Source organism: Boleophthalmus pectinirostris, unplaced genomic scaffold (genome assembly GCF_026225935.1).
Source record: "Boleophthalmus pectinirostris isolate CB_2022bp ecotype Guang Dong unplaced genomic scaffold, ASM2622593v1 HiC_scaffold_4, whole genome shotgun sequence".
Taxonomy (NCBI): domain Eukaryota; kingdom Metazoa; phylum Chordata; class Actinopteri; order Gobiiformes; family Gobiidae; genus Boleophthalmus; species Boleophthalmus pectinirostris.
Window position 1 is genome coordinate 42,244,549 of NW_026571353.1, and position 12,895 is coordinate 42,257,443.

General features: G+C 49.4%; 1 protein-coding gene across 1 annotated transcript; it reads left to right on the top strand.

Annotated features, from left to right (window-relative positions):
- The first annotated feature begins 637 nt into the window (after nt 1–637).
- Nucleotides 638–6,284, top strand: ppic (peptidylprolyl isomerase C). Its single transcript, XM_020937044.2, has 7 exons — nt 638–687; nt 1,952–2,174; nt 2,959–3,072; nt 3,176–3,269; nt 5,285–5,352; nt 5,543–5,659; nt 6,153–6,284. Exons 1-7 carry the CDS (start codon nt 638–640, stop codon nt 6,282–6,284), a joined length of 798 nt encoding a protein of 265 aa, XP_020792703.2.
- Nucleotides 6,285–12,895: the final 6,611 nt, after the last annotated feature.

The following is a 12,895-nucleotide window of genomic DNA, read 5'->3' on the forward strand; positions in this document are numbered from 1 at the left end:
CTATTTTCCGAAGGACCAATCAAGCGGCAAGTGAAGAAGAAGAACTACAACGTGAAAAGTAAAGGAACGGAGAAGTTGGAAACGTAAGTAAAAGTAATTTATTGTTTTATCATTATTCGGTTCACGTTGTAGTTCTTCTTCTTCACTTGCCGCTTGATCAGTCCGTTGGAAAATAGAGTCCTGCGGTCACTTCTGTTGTGGCTTTTTTTTGTGTTGTGGCTTTTTAATGTGTTGTGGCATTTTAATGTGTTGTGGCTTTTTAATGTGTTGTGGCTTTTTGATGTGTTGTGGCTTTTTGATGTGTTGTGGCATTTGTGTTTGTGTTGTGGCGTTTGTTTTGTGGCGTTTGTATTTGTTGCGGCGTTTGCGTTTGTTGTGACCCTCTCGACTTCCGTACAAACGTCACTGCAGAGTTTTTACAGACACTTTCTCTACACAAACACAAACTGAACATCAACACGACCAAAAGACGATTCTGCCCGTTCACTGTGAGGCCAACATTTCACTGTGACGTAAATCCAACCGCTCAACCAGCTCAAGTTTGTGTTTTGAACCCAGATCTGATGGTCCGTTCCATTGCACTTTCTCGAGGTGGAGGTCGGTTTTCCCCAAGTCCCGAGCTCAGGAGAACGTCTGGATGCACGTGTCTGGGAACGCCCTGGGACTCTCTGAGCAGCCGGAGGAAGTGTCCGGGGAGGGGGAAGTCTGGGCGTCTCCGAGACAGAAGAAGAAAACAGACTGACAGATTTTTAAACATTTACCTACGACTCCACAATCTCGTCCTGTGCTCCTCTGCAGTCACTTCATTATATTTATTTATTTACATTTCCCGGTGTTTTTTTGTTTTTGTTTTACTGTGTCACTTTTCTCAGAGTTCTGGTCTGCTGGTCTCCATGGTGATGTTTTTGCTCTGTCTGGAATGTTCCACAGTGTGGTATTCTGAGTCTGTGAGTGGAGAGGGGGCGGGGACAGGTGAGGCAGGTGTGAGGAGCTTTGGAACTGAAACTGACACACACAGGCTCCGTCAGACTCCTCATAATGTAACAGGATCAAAAAATCAGATTTTTATAAAAAATAATTTAAGAAAATACGACTTTTACGATTATGCAGGAGTTGGAATTTTGTGTCACATTATCAGAGAAATAATATTTAAAAACAGAAGAATTTCCTCCTGCTCCTCGCTGATCTGCAGACACATGTTCAGGTCAGAAAAAGGCCTTGAGCTTCATGAAGTGTTCAGATAGAAAAGAACTTTAAAAACACAGAGGAGCACGTCCTGGAATAACAGAAGGAGCAGAGCAAAGGAGAGAGAGAGAGACGGAGTGAGAGACTGAGAGAGAGAGACAGAGAGAGAGAGAGAGAAATGAGAGAGACAGCAAAGAGAGAGAGAGATGGAGTGAGAGAAAGGGAGAGAGTGAGAGAGAGTGAGTCAGAGTGAGAGAGATGGAGAGACAGACGGAGAGAGACAGAGCGAGAGATGGGAGTGAGAGATGAAGAAAGAGAGACAGAAAGAGAGAGAGAGATGGAATGAGAGAGGGAGATGGAGTCAGAGTGAGGGTGTGACAGAGAGACAGAGTAAGAGAGAAAGAGAGAAACAGAGTGAGAGAGAGACAGGTAGAGAGAGACGGAGTGAGAGAAACAGAGAAAGAGAGAGAGGTAGACTCTTCATCTTTCATCAGAGGAATAATAAAGTGCATTAGTTTATGATAAAAACATGAGGTCACGTGATTCACTGAACCATTTCAACCTCTACTCCTCCTCTCCTCCCTCCTTTCCTCCCTCCTTCTCTTCCTCTCTCCTTCCCTCTCTCCTCTCCTCTTCCTCTCCTCCTCGCTCCTTTTTCATCTCTCTCTCCTCCTCCTCCTCCCTCCTTCCCTCTCTCTCCTCTTCCTCCCTCCTTCTCTCCTCCTCTTCCTCCCTCCTTCTCTGTTGTGGGCGTGTCTTGTTCCAGGCTCCTCCTTCAGACCGGAGCGTCTTGGAGTCTGTGCCCGGGTTTGGAGCGCTGGTCTCCGGCTGTGCCCGCGCTGTGCCCCCCGCTGTGCCCGCGCTGTGCCCCCCGCCGTGCCCGCGAGCCTCCTCGTGCCCTCGCCATGTCTCGTGCGCTCGTGCTCGTGGCGCTGATGCTGTCGGTGTCGTTCGTAGATTCACGGAGCGGACCGAAAGTCACGGAGAAGGTACCGGAGCCTCCGCCGCATTTATCTCTATCCGCAGCGCGTGCGTGTGAGCGTGCGCGCGCGTGTCGAGCCGTGCACGTGCGTAGGTCTGTTATAGCTATAGGGATAGCTCACGCGCACGAGCGTAAACAGACGCGTAAATGCCGGAGGGGAGCGCGTGCGTGTGCGCAGTAGCTCAGTGTCACGTAGGCGCGCGCACACAGCTGTCCACGTGCGCACTCGGACGGAGCTAATGCGCGTGCGCGTGAACAGCTGACCCGCAGAAAAATCACGGCTCCCACTGCGACGGACACGCGCACGGACACGCGCACAGACAGAGACCCGGATGAGACGAGCTCAGACTCAAAACGAAGAATCAGATCATCTTCATCAAATCATCTTCATCAAATCATCTTCATCAAATCATCTTCATCAAATCATCTTCATCAAATCATCTTCATCAAATCATCATCAATCATCATCATCATCATCTTCATCAAATCATCTTCATCAAATCATCTCATCAAATCATCATCATCATCATCAAATCTTCATCAATCATCTTCATCAAATCATCCTCATCAAATCATCTTCATCAAATCATCTTCATCAAATCATCTTCATCAAATCATCTTCATCAAATCATCTTCATCAAATCATCTTCATCAAATCATCCTCATGTGGATTTATGATTTAGATTTCAGCACTGTTCTCCTCTGTTCCTCTGTTCCTCTGTTCTTCTGTTCCTCTGTTCCTCTGTTCTCTGTTCTTCTGTTCTTCTCTCTGACCTCGTCTCGTGTCGTAGGTTTTCTTTGACGTGACGGTCGGGGGTCATGAGGTCGGCAGAATCGTCATCGGACTCTTCGGAGAAGTCGTCCCACTCACAGTCGCCAACTTCGTCGCCCTGGCAACGGGAGAGGTCAGATGCCCTCCCGTCCTCGTGTGTCAGATGCCCTCCCTCTTCTTTCACACACACGTTTAAGTGTTAATCTGTTTTTCCGTTCTTTTTTTTCTTTGTGCAGAAGGATTACGGATTCAAAGGCTCCAGGTTCCATCGCGTCATTAAAGATTTCATGATCCAGGGAGGAGACTTCACCAACGGAGACGGGACCGGAGGTACCACCCCGACTTTAAAGCTGCACTCTGTAACTTTTCGGTTGGGGGTCCGTCACCTGTTTGTTTCTATGGAGACGTCACTGTTCTGTCTGGAATGTTCCACAGTGTGACTTTAAACAGCTCCACGTTTACATTTATTCACTTACAGGAGGGTTCAGGTTCTTTCTCTCGTCTAGTTTGATTCTTCGTTCGTCTCAGGCAGTAAAATCGTTCTTGTGTCACAGACTCCAGTTTGGTCCTTTCACACCAAACAAACCAAACCTGGACCTTCTGATGTTTCTCCAAGTCTCCTGAACACAGCAGGTCCCTCTTCCCCTGAGCGGAAGTCGGGGATCTCGGACTCACAAACCTACAGACCACCGGCCCCCGTCCCCCATCATACGTCACACCCCAGAACCCAGAACCAGCGCGCGAGGGTAGAAATTGAGGAGGGTTGGCGCACTCACACGGACCTGCTGTTTCTGGTTTGGACCTGAGGTGGAGTCTCAACAGAGCGACCAGGGTTTGGTGTTTGGTGGAGTGTCAAGCAACCGAGACTGAAGATTTCACACCAACCAACCCAAAACCAACCAACACCAACCCAAAACCAGCGAACACCAACGAACATCAACGAACACCAACGAAACTAACGGACACCAACGAAACTAACGAACACCAACGAAACTAACGAACACCAACGAAACTAACGGACACCAACGAAACTAACGACACCAACGAAACTAACGAACACCGAACACCAACGAACTAACGAACACCAACGAAACTAACTAACGAACACCAACTAACGAACACCAACGAAACTAACGAACACCAACGAAACTAACGAACACCAACGAAACCAACGAACACCAACGAAACTAACGAACACCAACGAACATCAACGAACACCAACGAAACTAACGGACACCAACGAAACTAACGAACACCAACGAACACCAACGAAACCAACGAACACCAACGAAACTAACGAACACCAACGAAACTAACGAACACCAACGAAACTAACGAACACCAACGAAACTAACGACACCAACGAAACTAACGAACAACGGACACCAACGAAACTAACGGAACACCAACGAAACTAACGAACACCAACGAAACTAACGGACACCAACGAAACTAACGAACGAACACCAACGAAACTAACGGACACCAACGAAACTAACGACACCAACGAAACTAACGGACACCAACGAAACTAACGGACACCAACGAAAACTAACGGACACCAACGAAACTAACGACACCAACGAAACTAACGGACACCAACGAAACTAACGACACCAACGAACACCAACGAACTAACGGACACCAACGAAACTAACGAACACCAACGAAACTAACGAACAACCAACGAACACCAACGAAAACCAACGAACACCAACGAAACTAACGGACACCAACGAAACTAACGGACACCAACGAAACTAACGAACACCAACGAACAACTAACGAACACCAACGAACACCAACGAAAACCAACGAACACCAACGAAACTAACGGACACCAACGAAACTAACGGACACCAACGAACACCAACAAACAACGACACAACGAAACCAACGAAACTAACGAAACCAACGAAACAAACGAAACTAACGAACAAACGAACAACGAACAAACCAACGAAACCCAACGAAACTAACGAACACCAAAAAACTAACGAAACTAACGAACCAACGAACACGAAACAACAAACGAAACCAACGAAACTAACGAACACCAACGAAACTAACGAACACCAACAAAACCAACGAAACACCAACGAACACCAACGAAACTAACGAACACCAACAAAACACCAACGAACACCAACCCAAAGAAGAACTTCTGGATCTAATGGAACGTTTGGAGCAACAACTGCTGAAAGAACCTTTAGAGCTCTAAATTACCTAGAAAAACAGACATTCAGCAGAAAAGTTACACAGTGCAGCTTTAACCTAAACACATCTGAACCCAGATCTGGACTTTAAACCGTGCCCTCCACTGACCTCTGACCTCTGTCTTCCAGGTCACAGTATCTACGGCTCCACCTTCGCCGACGAGAACTTCAAACTGAAACACCTGGGAGCAGGATGGGTGAGTCCAGACTGAGACCAGACCAAAACCAAGACCAGACCAAGACTAAGACCATGTCCAGACCAAGACCAGAACAAGACAAGAACAAGACCAGACTGAGACCATGTCCAGACCAAGACTAAAACCAAGAGCATGCAGGTGAGCTTGGTGTGCGTGTGTGTAGAGTAAATCCTTTTGTCGCCCTCTTCAGGTGAGCATGGCCAACGCGGGTCCAGACACAAACGGGTCGCAGTTCTTCATCTTGGCCACCAGGGCGCCGTGGCTCGACGGGAAACACGTCGTCTTCGGGAAAGTCCTGGACGGAATGGTGAGGAAAAGAGGGAGTATTATACAGAGAAACGGAAAAAGAGAAGGAGAGAAACAGAAAAGAGAGAAATAGAAAAACAAGAAATCATTTTTATTGAGTTATGTGTTGACATGGACTTTTTTAAAGCAGAATTAATTTTTATTCAGAATTAAATCTCTCATGTAAACATGGCGAGTGTCCAGTCTGGTCCAGTCTGGATGTGCTTCCATTGTAGGGAGTATTATACCTTTGATGACGTAGGCTGAGACGGTGGTGTTGTGGTGTTTCGGTTTAAACCCGTGTGTGTGTGTGTGTGTGTATATGTGTGTGTATATGTGTGTGTGTGTATATGTGTGTGTGTGTGTATGTGTGTGTGTATGTGTGTGTGCGTGTGTGTATATGTGTGTGTGTGTGTGCGTGTGTGTGTGTATGTGTGTGTGTATATGTGTGTGTATATGTGTGTGTGTGTGTGTGTGTGTGTGCATGTGTGTGTGTGTGTGTATGTGTGTTTCAGACGGTGGTTCACACGATCGAGCTCCAGGACACTAACGACAGAAACGTGCCGTACACTGAGTGTGTGATCGTCAACAGCGGACGCATCAGTGTCACCGAACCTTTCACCGTCGAGGTCGAGGGATGGGTCTGAGACGGGGGGGGGGGTCTGAGGGGGGGGGGGGGGTCTGAGACGGGGGGGGGGGTCTGAGACGGGGGGGAGGGGTCTGAGATGGGGGGGGGGGGTCTGAGACGGGGGGAGGGGTCTGAGACGGGGGGGGGGGTCTGAGACGGGGGGGGGGGGGTCTGAGACGGGGGGGAGGGGTCTGAGACGGGGGGGAGGGGGGGGGTCTGAGACGGGGGGGAGGGGTCTGAGACAGGGGGGGGGAGGGGGGGTCTGCGGGGGTCTGGGGGGGGGGGGGGGGGCTTCATTTTTCTGAAAAAGTTTACAAACAAATATGAGATAAACAGATTATAGATCTTTACACATTGTCTGAAGTGTCTCACTGTAGGTTTGGGGAACTTTTTACACACTTACACACACACACTTACACACACTTACACACACACACTTACACACACACACTTACACACACTTACACACACACACACATTACACACACACACACACACACACACACCACACACACACACACACACACACACACATTACACACACACACACACTTACACACACACACACACACTTACACACACATTACACACACACTTACACACACATACACACACTTACACACACACACTTACACACACACTTACACACACTTACACACACACACACTTACACACACACACTTACACACACACACTTACACACACATTTAGACAGAAAAACGGGGTCAGTCTCATCATCAGAAGAGCCTCTAGTCAGAAAATCCATGTTCAGGTCGTGTTACAAATTGTTACAAATGAAATTGTTTTTCAAGTTTTAAATATTTTTAAAAGTAAATATTAAAAGTAATAAATATATTAAACCCTTAAAATACAGCAAAAATGTTTGAGGAAATAATGATTTGGGTGGAAATGGCTTAAGTCTTAAGTGGAACAGGGTGAATAATTGTCTGATTTTCAGGCAACAACTTGTAAAATGTTCAGTAATTCGAGCTCTACAACCTTCATTTCAATTTTATTTTAAATCTTTTTCTTTTAATAAAGCATTGGTGGGTTTGTAAACCAACAAATGAAGTAATTCTGGCCTTAACTAATGCTGTTATACATGATTATGTGTTTTCCTGTCAATATCTCTAAAAATGTTGATGTTGCAGCCATTTTTAATTGGTAAACATCCAAAAGTTTAACTAATTCTTCCCTGATCCAGGGATTATTCCCTGTTGCTTTCATCAAATAAACATTCAATTGTTCGAGAGAAATGCTGCTGACAAACCAATAGAAGAGGGAATGATTTTCTGACTACAGGGCTTTCTGACTAGTGGACTTTCTGACTAGTGGGCTTTCTGACTAGTGGACTTTCTGACTAGTGGACTTTCTGACTAGTGGGCCTTCTGGTGATGAGGGTGTAACCCAGAAAACTCTGAAGTGTAAGTTCCACTGAGCTCCATCGAGACGCTTCAGTCGATGTGTAAAGTTTAAACTCTTAAGAAGGAAGTGCAAAAAGTTTCACTGTGAAAAAACCTGTGAGTCATTTAAAACATCAGACGTACAAACACAAACACACACATGTTCATCACTTTATACGAGAAATATTTAAAAACACATTTTTATACAGGACAAAGTGTCTTTAAACTCAGACAAACGGAGAAGAAAAACTCTGAGCTCTGCTCTTCAGACATGATGCACCATTTTAATATTCAGACATTTTATTATCGAGCAAACACGGAGCTCACACACACACACACACACACACACACACACACACACACACACACACACACACACACACACACACACACACACACACACACACACACACGAGCATTTAGCATCCAGCTAACGTAGCATCAAGCTAATGTAGCATTAAGCTAACGTAGCATTAAGCTAACGTAGCATTAAGCTAACGTAGCATCCAGCTAACGTAGCACCAAGCTAATGTAGCATTAAGCTAACGTAGCATTAAGCTAACGTAGCATCAAGCTAACGTAGCATCAAGCTAGCGTAGCCTGTGCCAAACGTGTTTGTCGAACTGTCCCAGACTCTATGCACCAGAAGAACATTCAAACACTTTATGCAAAAGGATTTATTTATTCTGTGACGTTCTAATGTTCCTCATCACAAACATGAAGAGGTTCTAGAATCATCCATGCATGTTTGAGTCATCTAGTGATCTCTCCTGGGCTCTGTCTGTCTGTCTCTCTTTTTTTTTCCCGCCAACGTGTTTTATGTAAAAATCTTCTGAGACAAAATGTGAAGTTTCATCGATTCAAACTTGTGCCAAGAAACAAAGAAATAAAAGAATTTTTAACCAAAGCCCGAGTCACGAGTGTTTGGAACGAGGAAGAAGAAGAAGAGGAGGAAGAGGAGGAGGAGGAAGAAGGAAAAGGAGGAAAACGAGGAAGAGCGACTGGAGTTTGAAGATTTTGTGAAACAGAAGCTCCAGTCGCCCTGGGGCAGACTGACAGAGGAGAGACTCACAGTCTGCTCCATCTGCTCTGTTCTGTTTTCACCTCCTCCTCTTCCTCCTCTTCTCTCTCTTTTAGTCTTGTCTTTCACATTACAGCTGTAAACACTTGTCCTCTCTTTAGTCTCTTTCTCTCTTTCTCCCTCTCTTGTCCCTTTCTCCTCTCTCTTCCTTCTCTCCTCTCATCTCTTCTTTCACATCAGAGTGGCTTGTGGTTTGTCTTGTAAACACTCGTTCTCTTCTCTTCCTCCGCCTTCTCTCCTCTTCTTCTCTAGTCTCTTGTCTTTCCTTCTCTCCTCATCTCTCTCTCCTCTCGAGTCTTTTGTCTTTCACGTTACACTTGTAAACACTTGTCCTCTCTTCCCACTCCTCCCTTTAGTCTTTTGTCTTTCTCTCGTGTCCCTTTCTCCTCCCTCCGTCTTTCTCCTCTCCTCCTCTTCTCTCTCCTCTTCTCCTTTAGTCTCTTGTCTTTCCTTCTCTCCTCTCCTCTTCTTCTCTCATCTTTTGACTTTCACACTGGAGTGTTTTGTCTTGTAAACTCTTATTCCCTCCTTGCTCTCTCCTCTCCCGTTTCTCTCCTCTCCTCCCTTCAGTCTCTTGTCTTCCTCTCTTCTCTTTCTTCTCTCCTCCTCTCGTTTCTTGTCGTTCTCATCAGGGCGGTTTGTGGTTTGTCTTGTAAACACTTGTTCAGAGTCTCAGAGGAGTTTCTTCTGACCTCAAACATCTCTTCACAGATCTGACCTTTACCTACACACCCATCCCTCCATCCCTCCATCCCCCATCCCCCATCCCTCCATCCCCCCCCCATCCCTCCATCCCTGCATCCCCCCATCCCTCCTCCCATAAACTCTGCTCTTCTGGACACAGGTACATGCAGTAGTAGTAGTAGTAGTAGAAGTAGTAGTAGTAGTAGTAGCAGTAGAAGTAGTAGCAGAAGTAGTAGAAGTACAAGTAGAAGTCGTAGTAGAAGTAGTTCATCTGTTTGTTATTGACCAGGAAGAAACAAAAGCCAAAATGTAAAAATTGTATAAATAAAGTCATAATGTCATAAACAGGATTGTTCAAGGTTAAATGAATAAAACATGAAACTAAAAGGGTCCCCCTCCTTGAACCGTCACCTTATCGTGGTGGAGGGTTTGATGCCCGAATGATCCCGGGAGCTCTGTTGTCGGGGGCTTCATGCCCCTGGTCACCCAAGGCAAACAGGTCCGGGGGGACGGGTCAGACGAAGAACGGTTCAGAAGCCCCACATGATGAGCAACACACAGAGGCCAGTTACGTCGCCCGGATTGGCGTCACCGGGGCCTCACCCTGGAGCCAGGCCTGGGGTGGGTGCTCGCCAGCGAGCGCCTGGTGGCCGAGCCTCCCCCCACGGGGCTCGGCCGGGCTCAGCCCGAAGGAGCGACGTGGGGCCGTCCTCACGTGGGCCCACCACCCGCAGGAGGATCCATATGGGGCCGGTGCAGAGAGATCTGGGCAGGCAGTCGACGGCGGGGGCCTCGGCGACCGGATCTCCGGACATGGAGACTGTGGCTCTGGGGACATGGAATGTCACCTCGCTGGGGGGGAAGGAGCCTGAGCTTGTGCGGGAGGTTGAGCGTTACCGACTAGATATAGTCGGCCTCACCTCCACGCACAGTTTGGGCTCTGGAACCCAACTCCTTGAGAGGGGCTGGACTCTCCATTTCTCTGGCGTTGGCCGCGGGGAGCGGCGGCGAGCTGGTGTGGGGGGGCGGGCTGGTGTGGGCTCATCGCCCCACAGCTCAGTCGCTGTGTGTTGGAGTTCACCCCGGTGAACGAGAGGGTTGCGTCCCTGCGCCTTCGGGTCGGGGACAGGTCTCTCACTGTGGTGTTGGCCTACGAGCCGAACAGCAGTGCTGAGTACTCGAGTACCCGGCCTTCTTGGAGTCCTTGGGAGGGACTAGACAGTGCACCGACCGGGGACTCCGTTGTTCTCCTGCGGGACTTCAACGCCCACGTGGGCAACGACAGTGACACTTGGAGAGGGGTGATTGGGAGGAACGGCCTCCCTGATCTGAACCCGAGTGGTGTTTTGTTATTGGACTTCTGTGCTAGTCACAGTTTGTCCATAACGAACACCATGTTCGAGCACAAGGGTGCCCATAAGTGCACGTGGCACCAGGACACCCTAGGCCGGAGGTCGATGATCGACTTTGTAGTCGTGTCATCTGACCTCCGGCCGCGTGTCTTGGACACTCGGGTGAAGAGAGGGGCTGAGCTGTCAACTGATCACCACCTGGTTGTGAGTTGGGTTCACTGGCTGAGGAGGAAGCCGGAAAGACCTGGCAGGCCCAAGCGTGTAGTGAGGGTCTGTTGGGAACGTCTGGCAGAGCCTCTGTCAGAGGGACCTTCAACTCGCACCTCCGGGAGGACTTCTCCCGGATTCCGGGGGAGGCTGGAGATATGGAGTCCGAGTGGGCTTCATTCTCGGCCTCTATTGTCAAATGCAGCTGCTCGGAGCTGTGGGCGGAAGGTCTGTGGTGCCTGTCGCGGCGGCAACCCCAGAACCCGGTGGTGGACACCGGAAGTAAGGGATGCTGTCAAGCTGAAGAAGGAGTCCTATCGGGCCTTGCTGGCTCGGGGGACTCCTGAGGCAGCTGACGGGTACCGGCGGGCCAAGCGTGCTGCAGCCCGTGCGGTCGCGGAGGCAAAAACTCGGAGCTGGGAGGAGTTCGGGGAGGCCATGGAGAAGGACTATCGGACGGCCTCAAAGAGATTCTGGCAAACCGTCCGGCGCCTCAGGAGGGGAAAGCAGTTCTTCACCAACACTGTTTACAGTGCGGGGGGAGAGCTGCTGACCTCGACTGGGGACGTTGTCCGGCGGTGGAAGGAAAACTTTGAGGATCTCCTCAATCCCACCGTCACGTCCTCCGAGGAGGAGGCCGAGGCTGGGGACTCGGAGGCGGACTCATCCATCACCCTGGCCGAAGTCACTGAGGTGGTTGGCAAGCTCCTTGGTGGCAAGGCTCCGGGGTTGGATGAGATCCGTCCTGAGTACCTGAAGTCTCTGGATGTTGTGGGTCTTGGCTGACACGCCTCTTCAACATCGCGTGGCGGTCGGGGACAGTACCTCTGGACTGGCAAACCGGGGTGGTGGTCCCTCTGTATAAGAAGGGGGACCGGAGGGTGTGTTCCAACTATAGGGGGATCACACTCCTCAGCCTTCCCGGTAAGGTCTATGCCAGGGACTGGAGAGGAGAATTCGGCCGATAGTCGAACCTCGGATTCAGGAGGAGCAGTGTGGTTTTCGTCCTGGCCGTGGAACACTGGACCAGCTCTACACTCTCCATCGGTGCTCGAGGGTTCATGGGAGTTTGCCCAACCAGTCCACATGTGTTTGTGGGATCTGGAGAAGGTATTCGACCGTGTCCCTCGTGGTGTCCTGTGGGGGGTGCTCTGGGAGTCTGGGGTCCGGGGCCCTTTGCTAAGGGCTGTCCGGTCCCTGTATGACCGGAGCAGGAGCTGTGTTCGTTGCCGGCAGTAAGTCAGACCTGTTCCCGGTGCATGTTGGACTCCGCCAGGGCTGCCCTTTGTCACCGGTTCTGTTCATTGTGTTTATGGACAGAATTTCTAGGCGCAGTCAGGGGTCGGAGGGGGTCCGGTTTGGGGACCACAGGATCTTCATCTCTGCTGTTTGCGGACAATGTTGTTCTGTTGGCTTCATCGAACCAGGACCTGCAACGTGCACTGGGGCGGTTTGCAGCCGAGTGTGAAGCGGCTGGGATGAAGATCAGCTCTTCCAAGTCCGAGGCCATGGTTCTCGACCGGAAAAAGGCGTCTTGTCCCTCTCCGGGTGGGTGAAGAGTCTTTGCCTCAAGTGGAGGAGTTCAAGTATCTCGGGGTCTTGTTCACGAGTGAGGGAAGGACGGAACGTGAGATTGACAGGTGGATCGGTGCAGCTTCGGCAGTGATGCGGTCGCTGTATCGGACCGTTGTGGTGAAGAGGAGCTGAGCCGAAAGGCGAAGCTCTCGATTTACCGGTCAGACTTCGTTCCTACTCTCACCTCTGGTCATGAGCTCTGGGTAGTGACCGAAAAGGACGAGATCGCGGATACAAGCGCTCGAAATGAGTTTCCTCCGCAGGGTGGCTGGGCGTCTCCCTTAGAGACAGAGTGAGGAGCTCAGTCACACGGGAGGAGCTCGGAGTA

Excerpts from the sequence above, each read along its gene's own strand:
- ppic (XM_020937044.2), top strand. The coding sequence starts at position 638 with ATGCACGTGTCTGGGAACGCCCTGGGACTCTCTGAGCAGCCGGAGGAA. Across the intron at positions 688-1,951 it reads TCTGAGCAGCCGGAGGAAGT|GCTCCTCCTTCAGACCGGAG; the intron begins GTCCGGGGAGGG and ends GTCTTGTTCCAG. Across the intron at positions 2,175-2,958 it reads GACCGAAAGTCACGGAGAAG|GTTTTCTTTGACGTGACGGT; the intron begins GTACCGGAGCCT and ends CTCGTGTCGTAG.